Source organism: Lepus europaeus, chromosome 23 (genome assembly GCF_033115175.1).
Source record: "Lepus europaeus isolate LE1 chromosome 23, mLepTim1.pri, whole genome shotgun sequence".
Taxonomy (NCBI): Eukaryota; Metazoa; Chordata; class Mammalia; order Lagomorpha; family Leporidae; genus Lepus; species Lepus europaeus.
In genome coordinates this window covers 13,865,043-13,877,758 of record NC_084849.1, presented here as the reverse complement: position 1 = coordinate 13,877,758, position 12,716 = coordinate 13,865,043, and the positions used below count along the sequence as shown (strand labels likewise).

At 48.1% G+C, this 12,716-nt stretch overlaps 1 protein-coding gene across 3 annotated transcripts in view; it reads left to right on the top strand.

The window, feature by feature from the left end:
* Window positions 1–10,638, top strand: part of VSIG10 (V-set and immunoglobulin domain containing 10) — a 39,405-nt gene extending 28,767 nt beyond the window's left edge. For 2 of the 3 annotated variants that reach the window (XM_062182393.1, XM_062182392.1), the window contains 4 exons: window positions 3,396–3,506; window positions 3,805–3,820; window positions 7,272–7,492; window positions 8,808–10,638. In XM_062182393.1, the coding sequence (XP_062038377.1) occupies window positions 3,396–3,506; window positions 3,805–3,820; window positions 7,272–7,492; window positions 8,808–8,863 (404 nt within the window). In that variant the 3' untranslated portion in view covers window positions 8,864–10,638. Of the gene's footprint in view, window positions 1–3,395; window positions 3,507–3,804; window positions 3,821–7,271; window positions 7,493–8,807 lie in introns of those variants that run through there. The other variant, XM_062182394.1, reaches the window with a different exon arrangement.
* Window positions 10,639–12,716: the final 2,078 nt, after the last annotated feature.

The following is a 12,716-nucleotide window of genomic DNA, read 5'->3' as shown; positions in this document are numbered from 1 at the left end:
GCCAGGCTGAGGTTAGGAGCCTCCTCCAGGTCTCCCACCTGGGTGGCAGGAGCCCAACTACGGGAGCCACCACTGGAGCCTCCCAGGGTGCTCATTAGCAGGAAGCTGAAATGGGGAGCAGAGCCGGGACTTGAATACAGAGACTCCCAGTGTGGGATGCAGGCATCCTAAGCCGCATCTAACACTGTGCCAGATGCCTGCCCCTTGCAGTGGCTTTGTAAGGTGGCTGGGAAAGATTACTGCCTGACTGTAAAATCGCTAGCATTTGCATAGGGAGTAAAAAACTTTACAATAGTTAACACACATTAAAGAACATGTATAGTTTTTAATGGAAAAAATCAACTTCTGGGAAATCACCATCCCACTCAAGATATAGAGTGGTGCAGGCACTGATGAAATTAGGTAACAGTGCAACTAAAAAAAATAGGATTCCCACTTAAATTTGAATTTCAGAAATGCAAAGAATATATATATATACACACACACACACAGTAGTTCCCCCCATACCAGGATAAGCATGTCCCAAATAGTGCATAGGACGTACTTTTCCTAAAAATTATTCATTATTTGTCCGCAATCCAAACTTCACTGGCATCCTGTGTTTGATTGACAACCCCGTCTGTAAGTCCCTTTCCTTCATCCTGGGCCTTCCACAAGTGAGAACCACTCTCCTGAATCTCCTGTTTTATTTAGGAAACACCTCAGGATGTGTGCACGTATTTCTAAACCTTCCGTTAAAACAATAATACATTGTTTCTGAGTTTTAAAATATGGTTGGTGAGGCTCTGCACTGTGGGATTCCAGCTCGAGGACATTGTCGAAAAGGTGAAACGATGGGGACGGTAGGAAGCTCGTGGTTTCCAGGAGGTGGCTGAGCTGGGGGAGGGCTACACGGGCAGAGCAGAGAGGATGCTTAAAGCAATGGAGATGTCCTGCGTGATTTCACCATGAAGGCTGTGGAGTGAACCCCCGTGTAATCCGTGGACAGGGGGTGATGAGTCAGTGTGAGTTCCTCCGTCCTAGCATACGTCCCCCTCTCGTGGGGGCTGGGCTAGTGGAGGAGGCAGAGCTTGTGTGTGGGAGCCCAGTGCCTATGAGAGCTCTGGACCTGGCCCTTGTACATGGGTAGTCTGCTGTGACTTGCTTTTGTTCACTCCACATTTTGTCCCCAGGATTTCTTCGTGCCCAGGGGTGTCATGGCACTTCACATCTCTTCACTGCAGTATAATTTCCCCTTAGATTACTTTGCCATGACTGAATTATTCATTTTCCCGCTGACACACGTTTGTGTTTCTGATGTTCTTGTTACGATTAGCAGCGTTGCTGGGTATGTCTTTGCCCAGTTCCCCATGCCCGTATTTCTCTAGGATGTGTGCAGGGAAGAGCTCAGGGATATAGGCTGTGTGCAGTTTCCATCTTCATCAGCGATATAGAAGAGTATTGGGTTGCTCCACGTTTCAACAACAGGCTTTCTAGTTTTTGTCCCCTTTTAGTACGTGTACAATAGAATCTCACTGTGCTTCTGACTTGAATTTCCCTGATTACAAGAAGGTGTTGATCATTGTTTTGTTATTTGCTATTTGTATTTCTTCTTCTTCTTTGTTTTAAAGATTTATTTATTTATTTGAAAGGCAAAGTTACAGAGAGGCAAAGGCAGAGAGAGAGATCGATCTTCCATCCACTGGTTCGCTCCCCAATTGGCTGCAATGGCCAGAGCTGCACCGATCTGAAGCCAGGAGCCAGGAGCTTCTTCTGGGTCTCCCACACTTGGGCCATCTTCTACTGATTTCCCAGGCCATAGCAGAGAGCTGGATCGCAAGTGGAGCAGACAGAACTCGAACTGGCACCCATATAGGATGCCGGCACCGCAGGTGGCTGCTTTACCTGCTATGCCACAGTGGTGGCCCCTGTATTTCTTCTATGAAATACTATTTGTATGTTTTGTCCCTTCATATAGATACATAGGAGTTCTTTAGAAATTTTTTTTGTTAAGATTTATGTCTTTACTTGAAAGAGTTACAGAAAGAGAGCTGGAGGCAGAGAGAGGTCTTCCGTCTGCTGGTTCACCCCTCCAGATGGCCACAACATCTGTGGCTGGGCCAGGTGAAAGCTAGGAGCCTAGAACTCCCATCAAGGCCTTCCACGTGAGTGGCAGGGACTCAAGGACTCAAGCCATCTCCCACTGCCTTCCTGGGCACGTTAAGAGGAGACTGGATAGGAATGGAGCAGCCAGAACTTGAACCAGGGCTCTTATGGGATGGGGCGTCGCAGGCAGCAGCTTAACCACTATACTACCAGCCTGAAATTGTTTTACATTACAAATATCTCCTTTCAGTGTGCTTGTCTTTTCCACTTTCTTTATATCATTTCATTAACATATGTTCTTAATGTTGGCTGATTTTATGAAGATTTTCTTAAACAATTAACAATTTTTGTGTTGTAAGAAATTCATCTCCAACCCAGGGTCACAAAGATACTCTTCTATATTTTCTTCTAAAAATTTTAGTGTTTTTCCTTTCAGTTAAATGTTTAACCCATCTAGAATTGATTTTTATGAATGGTTGTGAGGTAGGGATCAAGTTTTTTTTTTTTTTTTTTGTCCTGCCAATTTGAGTAACCATGTTTTCCAGCACTATTTCTTGAATGGTACTTCCTTTGCTGACTAATATGTCGTTTAACAAGCATTTGTGTATGCATGGGCTTGTGCCTGGATTCTCTAGGCTGTTTCGTTGATCACTCTGGTTATCGTTGCCCTGGTATCTCACACCCTGACTGTGGCTGTTAAACCATCTTGATATCTGGTAGACACAGGGATTTTAACTTTCCAGTGTTCTTTCTCAAAATGTGCTTCATTTTGGCCGGCGCCGTGGCTTAACAGGCTAATCCTCCGCCTTGCGGCGCCGGCACACCGGGTTCTAGTCCCGGTTGGGGCGCCAGATTCTATCCCGGTTGCCCCTCTTCCAGGCCAGCTCTCTGCTATGGCCCGGGAAGGCAGTGGAGGATGGCCCAAGTGCTTGGGCCCTGCACCCCATGGGAGACCAGGAGAAGCACCTGGCTCCTGGCTTCGGATCAGCGCGGTGCGCCGGCCGCAGCGGCCATTGGAGGGTGAACCAACGGCAAAAAGGAAGACCTTTCTCTCTGTCTCTCTCTCTCTCTCACTATCCACTCTGCCTGTCAAAAAAAAAAAAAAAAAAAAGTGCTTCATTTGATTCCCACAGACTCTCTGTTTGAGGTTAGGAGATGAGATACTTGTCTTGCATTCCAGAGGTCATATGCTTTGCCCAAGGTCATGAAACCAAGATAAGACAGGAGCTGGACCCAGACACAGAAGTTTTGCTGTCTCAGTTGCGTTATGCATTAAGGGAGAGAGCCAACAGTGTGATTTGTCTTTACAGAGCCTTTAAACATTGTGGGCATCGTGGGAACCATCGTCAGCCTCCTCCTGCTGGGACTGGCCGTTATCTCGGGGCTCATGTTGTATTACAGCCCGATGTTCTGCTGGAAAGGTACGACTGCCTTGGGCCCCTTTGCTCCTCTTGCAGGCTTCTTGAAAAGGTGTGGGTGGGGGAAGGGGACCTCTCTTGAGCTCCCACCAAGTCTACAGTCCACTCTATCAGTTGCTTCCTTGGGTGAAGATACACAGTGACGAGGCACCTCCCACGCCTGAAAACCCTGTCGCCTCTCAGCATGGGCCGGCTTTCTCGCCTGTTCACCTTTGCTCGGTGTTACATTGATGGATAAAACTCTGGTGGGCCTGAAGCGGATGTTACTGGATATTAACTTTTTTTTCCTTTCTCCCTTCAGTAGGAAACACTTTCAGGTGAGTGCCTCCCCGATTCAGAAACTGTTTCTGTCATCAGTCTGCTTATTTCTTTCCTTGGAACAACAGTGGCCTCGGCCGTGCCAGACCCTAGATGGGGGGCTTCCTGAGGCATTGTTTTCAATCCTCACGTCGCCTTTTCGGGGTGGTGGTGGTTTTTCCATTTGCCAGACAAGGAGATGGAGGCCCAGTGACGTGACATCTGCAAAGTCACCCAGAAAGTAAACGGCAGCGTCTGCCTGCAGACCCAGGTCTGCTGGGTGCCAAACCCCAGGGCTGAGCACGTTGTCACCTGCTGTTGAGATATAGAGACAGTGTGTGCATGCTGAGCCTAGCCGTTCATGCACTGGTTTTAATTTTCTACAAAGATGGAAAAGGAAGAATGAGTCATGGTCTCACACAATCTTTGGAAGGCCAGTCTCAGCATGCCCAGAAGTCCTCCCAGAGGAATCCCAGGAGGAGCCAAGTAACCAAATGGGTTCCTTTCCGAAGGAGAGTCTGGGTAGGAGCAGAGAAGTGTTTTCTGAGATCCTTTGGGAAAAGACTTGCCCTTTACTCATTCCTAACGATGGGATGGCGTTGCTGTGGGACCATCTTTCCTGGGAGGACGTGCCCTTTCCCGCCCTGCAGTTGAGGCCCAGTTTCCCCGGGAGTCTGTGCTTCCCAGGCTTGTTTCTCACAGGAGGCAGCAGGGTGGTGTCCTGGGAACAGACTCTGGAATGGGTGGACTTGGGTTTCAAATTGCAGCTTTGCCCCTCCCGAGCTGTGTGCCCATGGAAAATTTCTGACCCTCTCTGAGCTGTAGTCCCCTCCTCTGTTTCACAGAGTGGGGCTGCTAGGGTGAATGAGAATGGAATGCTCCTAGCACTGGGACTGGCGCATGGCACCTGCTCCCCCTTAAGAAATGTGCATCCCGGCTGGGTGGGCAAAGCCAAGCGATAAACTGTGGAGCAGCTGATGCCGAGCCGCGGTGCATGGACTCCAAATGCAGTCACAGCTCCCGGCTTAAGGGGGAGGGAGAGGACTTTACCTGAGCCTTAAACAATGAGAGATCTCGGTAAGTGGAGCAGAAAGATCCTTGTGGGTGAGAACATAGTATACACAAGGTACTTCAAAAAGTTCATGGAAAAAACGGAATTAAAAGATAAGTTAATTTTGGTGCACAATAATTTTGAAATCCGAGCATACTAGGGGTCTTAAAAAAGTTCATGGGGCACCAGTGTTTTTTTTTTTTTTTTTTTTTTTATTCATTTGACAGGCAGAGTTAGACAGTGAGAGAGAGAGACAGAGAGAAAGGTCTTCCTTCTGTTGTTCACCCCATTCCTTCCGTTTTCTTTCCCATTCACTGGTTCACCCCCAAAATGGCCGCCATGGCCGGCACACTGCGCTGGTCCAAAGCCAGGAGCCAGATGCTTCCTCCTGGTCTCCCATGCAGGTGCAGGGCCCAAGCACTTGGGACATCTTCTACTGCCCTCCCGGGCCACAGCAGAGAGCTGGCCTGGAAGAGGGGCAACCGGGACCAGAACCAGCGCCCATATGGGATGCCGGTGCCGCAGGCGGAGGATTAACCAAGTGAGCCATGGCGCTAGCCCAGGGCACCAGTGTTTAGTTTAGCAGTTAAGAAGCCACTTAAGACATGTGCGTCTCACATCAGAGTACCTGGATTTGAACCTGGCTTCCTGCTAATGCAGACCGTGGAGGGCAGCAGTGACGGCTCAGGAAGCTGTGTTTTTGCCACTCGTGGGGAATCTGGATTGGGTTATTGGTTCCTGGCTTTGGCCTAGACCAGTCCCAGCCATTGCAGGCATGTGAGGGGTGAACCAGTGAATGAGAGCTCTCTCTTTCTCTGTGTCTCTCTGCCTCTCAAAATAAGTAAGCAAAAAAAAAAATTTTTTTTTAAGGTTTATTTGTTTATTTGAAAGGCAGAGTTACAGAGAGAGGAGAGACAGAGAGAGAGAGAGATCTTCCATCCACTGATTCACTCCCCAAATAGCCGCAACAGCCAGAGTCAGGCCAATCTAAAACCAGGAGTCAGAAGCTTCTTCCGGGTCTTCCACATGGGTGTGGAGGCCCAAGGGCATCTTCTGCTGCCTTCCCAGGCAGGTTAGCAGAGAGCTAAATCAGAAGTGGAGCATATGGGACTCGAACCGCTGCCTCTACGGAATGTCAGCGCTGCTAGTGGCCACCTTACCTGTTATGCCACAGCGCTAACCCCAGTAAACAAAATTTTTAAAAGGAGGGAATAATTTTTTTTTAAAGATTTTCTTTTTCTTTTTTCTTTTTTTTTTTTTTTTTTACATTTTATTATGTTACATTTTGTCTTTGTGCTGGATAATGGAATTCTAATTGGATACTTTTTTTTTTTTTTAAATATCTATTTCTTTATTTGAAAGTCAGAGATACACAGAAAGAGGAGAGGCAGAGAGAGAGAGAGAGAGAGAGAGAGAGAGGTCTTCCTTCTGCTGGTTCATGCCAGAGCTGCGCCAATCTGAAGCCAGGAGCCAGGAGCTTCCTCCAGGTCTCCCACATGGGTGCAGGGGCCCAAACACTTGGGCCATCTTCTACTGCTTTCTCAGGCCATAGCAGAGAGCTGGATTGAAAGTGGAGCAGCCAGGTCTCGAACTGGCACCCATATGGGATAACGGCGCTTCAGGCCAGGGCGTTAACCTGCTGAGCCACAGCGCCGGCCCCAAGGAGGGAATAATTTCATCTCATTTTAAGAATAAAAGGAAAGGAAAGTTCATGGAAATTCATATTATGAGGGGGCCGGGGCTGTGGCACAGTAGGTTAATCCTCCGCCTGCAATGCCGGCATCCCATATGGGCTCAGGTTCGAGTCCCGGCTGCTCCTCTTCCAATCCAGCTCTCTGCTATGGCCTGGGAAAGCAGTAGAAGATGGCCCAAGTCCTTGGGCCCCTGCACCTGTGTGGGAGACCCGGAAGAAGCTCTTGGCTCCTGGCTTCGGATTGGCGCAGCTCCGGCCGTTGCGGCCAATTGGGGAATGAACCATCAGATGGAAGACCTCTCTCTCTCTCTCTCTCTCTCCCTCTCACTGTCTGTAACTCTACCTCTCAAATAAACAAATAAAATCTTAAAAAAAATTCATAATGAGAAAAGTATACGTGGATTTCAATTATTTTACAGATAAGTTTATCTTTGAATTCCATTTTCAATGAACTTTTTGAAGAACCCTCACATAAGTGCTGTGAGGAGAAATGGAATGGTAGATGCCTGGGGCACTGTGGCCACCTGCCGCAGGAGCAGGGGTAGGAGACACCCGGCAGGAGCTGTGTCCATCTATAGCAGTCTGTTGGCACGTCTCTTGACGTACCCAAGCCAGATACAGGAAGAACTTCCTGCATCACTGCAGGGGTTGCCGAGAATCTAGTGCAGGCTGAGGTTGGGAAAAACAAGGTCTCTTCTTGATTAGTGTTTCTTCCTTTGGAAATCAGGGGACAAGACATAGGTGATGTCATGGTTTTAGTGGATTCAGAAGAGGAAGAGGAAGGGGAGGAGGAAGAAGATGCTGTGGAAGAGGAGGAGGAGGAAGAGGAAGAAAATGTGAGAGCAGAGTTGCCCAAGGAAGTGCACCAGCATGGCCACATCCATAGAGTGACGGCGCTGGTGAATGGGAACTTGGAACAGATGGGAAATGGACTCCAGGATCTGCAAGGTGAGCTCCTTGTTTCCTGAAAAACTCTCTCATCTGCTGCAGAGACCTTGCCAGCAGGAAATCTCCAGGGAAGGAGGTCAGATTTTTTTAAAAATATATTTATTTATTTATTTATTTGAAAGGCAGCGATACAGAGAAGGAGGGCGGGGAGAGAGGGGTGGGGGAGGAAGGGAGGTCTTCCATCTGGTGGTTCACTCCCTAAATGACTGCAAGAGCCAGGGTTGGGCTCAGCTGAAGCCAGAAGCCTGAATTCCATCCAGATCTCCCACGCTGGTGCAGGGGCCCAGGCACTTGGACCATCTTCCCCTGCTTTCCCAGGCACATTAGCAAGGGAGCTGGATCGGAAGTGAAACAGCCGGGACTCTTAACTGGCGCCCATATGGGATGCTGGTACTGTAAGCAGAGGCTTAACCTTCTACGCCACAGCGCCGGCCCCTCAATGTTTTTAAAGGCTGGGCAAGATAAAAAGCTAAAGTTTAATATAAAACCAGAGAATCTGCTACAGGTTTAGCATCCCTAATCTGACAATATGAAATCTAAAATGCTCTAAAATCTGAAGCTTGCTGGGTACCAACATGATGCCACCAGTGTAATGGTTCAGCATACAGAACCTTTGTTTCATATACAAAGTTATTCAAAATATTATGCAAAATTACTTTCAGGCTCTGTATAAACATAAATGAATTTCATGTTTAGACTCGGGTCCCAACCCCAAGATATCTCATTATGTATATGTAAATATTCCAAAAAAAATTGAAATCTGAAACACTTCTGGTGGGTTGGGTAAGGGACACTTAACCAGTATTGACTACCAACACAGGCATCAAACTGACAAGCATTATCCTGACAAGCATTATCCAGGGCCCAGCTTGGGAAAGATACAGTTGTGCATTGTTTGATGTAACGGAAAAAGAGCACAAAGGGAGCTTTCCAAGGCCAGTTAGGGTGGACAGATTAACATGTACAGAACTGCATCGGAAGCAAGATCGAGCCCACACTTTGAGAGAGGGTGTGTGGAGGGGTGCACTGGTCGGGAGCAGCTTTCCAGCAGAGGGGAGAGAGGAGGCTGGTCTTGAAGGACAGCCGAGTTGGAATAAGCAGAAGGGAGGAAGAGCTTTGCAGGTGGGGGTGTGAGCCCAAAGTGGGGAGGGTGGCCAGCATGTCTGGAGGACACTGAAAGACTAGAACAGCAATGGGGGGTGGGGTATACAGCCCCACCTTCTCTTTGAAAGCCGATTGCATGGCTCACCCGGAAAGAACTAGAAATCACCCTCTATTGAGATCACTCAGAGTTGGGTCTGCTCTCCCCCTGCAGACGATAGCAGTGAGCCACAAAGTGACCTTGTTCAAGAAGAAGAAAGACCAGTTTGAAGAAGAGGATTGTCCGGTGTTCTCTGTCCTGAAAGCAGTATTGAAGATGAGTTCTTCCTTGACTTGGACTTGGACTTGACTTGGACCCCTGCCTGGGGGCTTGCACTAGCAAGTTTGGGTCTCTGCAAAATGGACGCGTGCGCACACGCATGCGTCCACACACACACACGCACACACACACTTTTCCTTCCATTTTTAAACAAAAATTGTTGTGATAGGCTGTAAGATTTTCGGATGCTAAGAAAGCATTGGGAAGGAGCCATGTGTGTGGGAGAGAAGCCACTTTTGCTGTGACTCCTGGCTCTACCAGGTTGACCTACTGTGACAAACACTGATCAGGCTGGGGAGGCACTTGGGTGTTGGTGCCCTTTGCCACTATTAAAGGTTGGTAACCAGCTTGCCCCAGCACACAACGACCTATCATGGCGTGATAAGGAAACTTCCTTTACAACCACCCAGCTGAGCTGATGACACAGGAACCAGGCAAATGCCAGGTCTCTGGAAGAGCTGAGGTTTCAGCGACTAATACAAGTCCGAGGAAGGCAGAGTGGGTCAGGCTTCTGAGTCAGAAACACTCAGGCTGCAATCGGGGCCCTGCTCCTTTTCGTATTTTTAATGGGCTTGGTTGACGTACCTCTCCCTGGGCCTGTTTCTTCATGTGTAGAGTAGGTGAAACCACACCTTCCTTTGAGGCTGGTGTGAGGACAGATGAGGCCACTCTGGATACGAAAGGCCTGGGAGGTTCTCAGTAGATGCTAGGGGTCTTCTTTGTCTTCCCTTGGGGAAGAAAGAGACGTGCACTCTAAGTTGCTGCTGGTGCCTTTTGTTCTTGGTAGAATGGTCTCAGCCAGGGCCTTATCAGAGCGCTCCTGATGACCTTGGTTTCCCTGGAGAGAAAATTCTTTAAAAAAGAAGTAGGGTCTGATGGGAGGAAGTGCCTTTCCTTATAACCTCACATATTTTCACAGCAGCCTCCTAGGAGATACCCCTAGGATCAGCCTGCAGCCTAACCGGTTCTTCACCTTCCCTGTTGCCTTGACTGGAGGCAGCATGCATGGTTTGTAAATGAGTATCCTTAGACAAATCAGTCCACCTGGACTCAGTTTCTCCATCCTAGAAATGGGAACAGGGAAACTTGTTCCCTCCCTACTTCCTAACGATGAGGACACACGGATCAATACACCAAGTTCCCGGATGAGTTTAGGCTGCTGATGCTTCTAACAGATCCTTGTGCAGTTTTTGGTTCTTTTCTTCTCATTTCATCCAAATCTGTGTCAAGTCAGGGACCTCAAAAGGGTGCAATAGACGTGTGCTAAACATGACAATTCGACTTGAATTTGCACTCTTTGCTGTTATATATCCTGCTCCAGTGGGCAAGACCTAGAGCTTGAAGAACTTCCCTTCTCCAGTATCCTAAGGAGAGAAGCTGGTTAAAGGAACCCTGCAGGTGCGATCTGGGACAGATCTGTTTTTGTGAACAAAGGGACTGAACTAGGGCAAGTCACTGAAGGTGTGCCCTATCCCCAGCTCGGAAGCGGGCTCAATTTCCACTCCTCACGCACAGCTGTGAAGCTTGGCTAGGTCTCTCCCTGCTTTGTAGCTCCTGTACTTGGTGGCTCTGAACTGTGGGAGTTAGTGTCAGATTTCAGAAGGGGATATTCAAGTTGCTTCAAAAGTCACTGAAGACTAAGCTGATTTCTCCTTTAGAGTCTTTGATGCTTGACTTCTTGGAGCATCCACTGTTCAGAGGGAAGAGATTTGAAAGAAGAAAAGGAGTGGGGGTGGGGGTGGGGGGAAAGGGTGGGAATCCCTTGCTAGTATTGCAGAGAATGTGTTGCGAGATCCCTGGGATGCCTTTTCCAACCTCCTCTTCTCTTTGCGCACATCTGATGCTAGGAAATAGTTGAAGGTTTTTCCACTGGCAAATGGGAGCTTCAAGGACCTAGTGCTAAACACTACATAAACCCTTGACCGATTGATCTGTATTACTACCACTTACATCCAAGCCCCATGTGCACAGATATGTGCTAGTCAGCTAAGACTCCAGAGACTAAAGGTCTGTACATTTTTAGGAGTTTGAAAGAATTAGGGCTTTTTTTTTTTTCCCTCCCTGTAAGATGAGCCATGCCCTAATCCACAAGCATGCTGATCGTGGGTTACGGACTTTGTATGGCAAAGTCCGAGTTGCTAAATTGTACTGTAAAAATATCTGCATGTATTGTTAACTCAGATACCGGGAGATCTTATCAGAACCAGAGAGAGAAACACTTCAGGGTTATTGCAATGACAGTTCTTTCCCTCAAAACCTAGTGGACACTGGCAAGGGGCTCTGTCATCCTGTGGCTTTGCTATTAGCTCCAGGTCTCACAAGCACACTCAAGTCCTGTAACCGCAGGAGGAAAATGCATGATGGAAAATTTCCATAACCTATGCACTGAGATCCGGAATAGCATCCTTCCTGGGTAAAACTTATTCTGATGCAATAAGTGCCAACCACTATTCCCACCACGGGACTGGCCAGAAACTACTGCAAAGAAAAATAAGCAGATCCCTCTGAGTTATTTACATTTTAATATTTGGTGGGAGGTTGGGTGAAATCAGTTCTGAGGTTATAATATGGATTTTTTTTTAAGATTATGAAATAAAGTTATTTTTAAATAAATGCTTCAGTTATCTTTAGAGCGGATTAGTAGTAAATAGGAAGATTTCGGAAAATGTTTGTTTCCCTCCCCACCCCCAGTTTTTCTAATGGTTTCCTAATACTGGCAACAGTGTTGTCCCTTTAGCCATTTTGTTCTCTTCCATGACCTGTGCATGCTAAAATGAGTATACAGGGGAGGGTGGTGTGGTGTGGCCAGTGGCCACTTGAGGTACCCAGATACCATGTCCAAGTGCTAGTTTAAGTCCAGGATACGTCGCTTCCCTGCTAATGCACCCTGGGAGGCAGCAGATGATGGCTCAGGTGTCTGGGCCCCTGCCACCCAGAGACCCGGCCTGAGGCCTGGCTCAGCCCTGGCTGCTGAAGGTAGTTAGGGATCGAGTCAGCAGATGAAAGAGCCATCTCTGGGGCTCTGCCTTTCAATAGATGAAAACAAACATTTTTTTTAAAAAATCAGTTCATAAAAATAAGGCCCTGGAGACACCAGGACTTCAGTGGAACTGGGGAGACAACCAAAGACCAAGGAAAAAACCAAGGAAAGTGGAATGGGGCAGGGGGCAAAGCAGACAGGTGAAGAAGACAGGGGGTGGGTGTGGTGGTGAAATCGGAGAAGACCCCCTAAATTTTACCCTGAAATGTGGCCCCTTAAAGTTCCCTAGAAATGCTATCCGGGGTGCCACATGTGCTACCGGAATTGGGGGTGCCATACGATTTCAACACGGGCTTATTACTAAATCCCCGATATTAATAAGCCCAAGAGGGTTCTTGCCTAATATTTAGAGAATTCCAAATACCAGCACAGATAAACGAGGCAGCATGGTACATTTTAAGCTTTTATTTAGTGAGAAAGATGCATAGAAGAGTGAGAGCTTAATTTGAGAGAGGTAATTAGGGGTTCATACCAAGCACCAGGAACCAGCCGCGTGGATGAGCATGTAGGCCAGGAAGCCTAGAGCACATGGCCCAAAGGCCATGCACCCTGGAGGCGCGGGGCTACAGGCCAGGAAGCGTAGAGCACATGGCCCAAAGGCCATGCACCCTGGAGGCGCAGGGCTATAGCCAGCCCCCTCCTGGCAAGAGGCCAGGGAAAAAGAGCAGGCCGGGCCATACTGTGGCCCGGCTTTTAACCCACTTCCAAAGGGGGTTGGTTAATTAACCTGATAGGCTGGTGGGCACCCAGGTATGGCCAGGTAG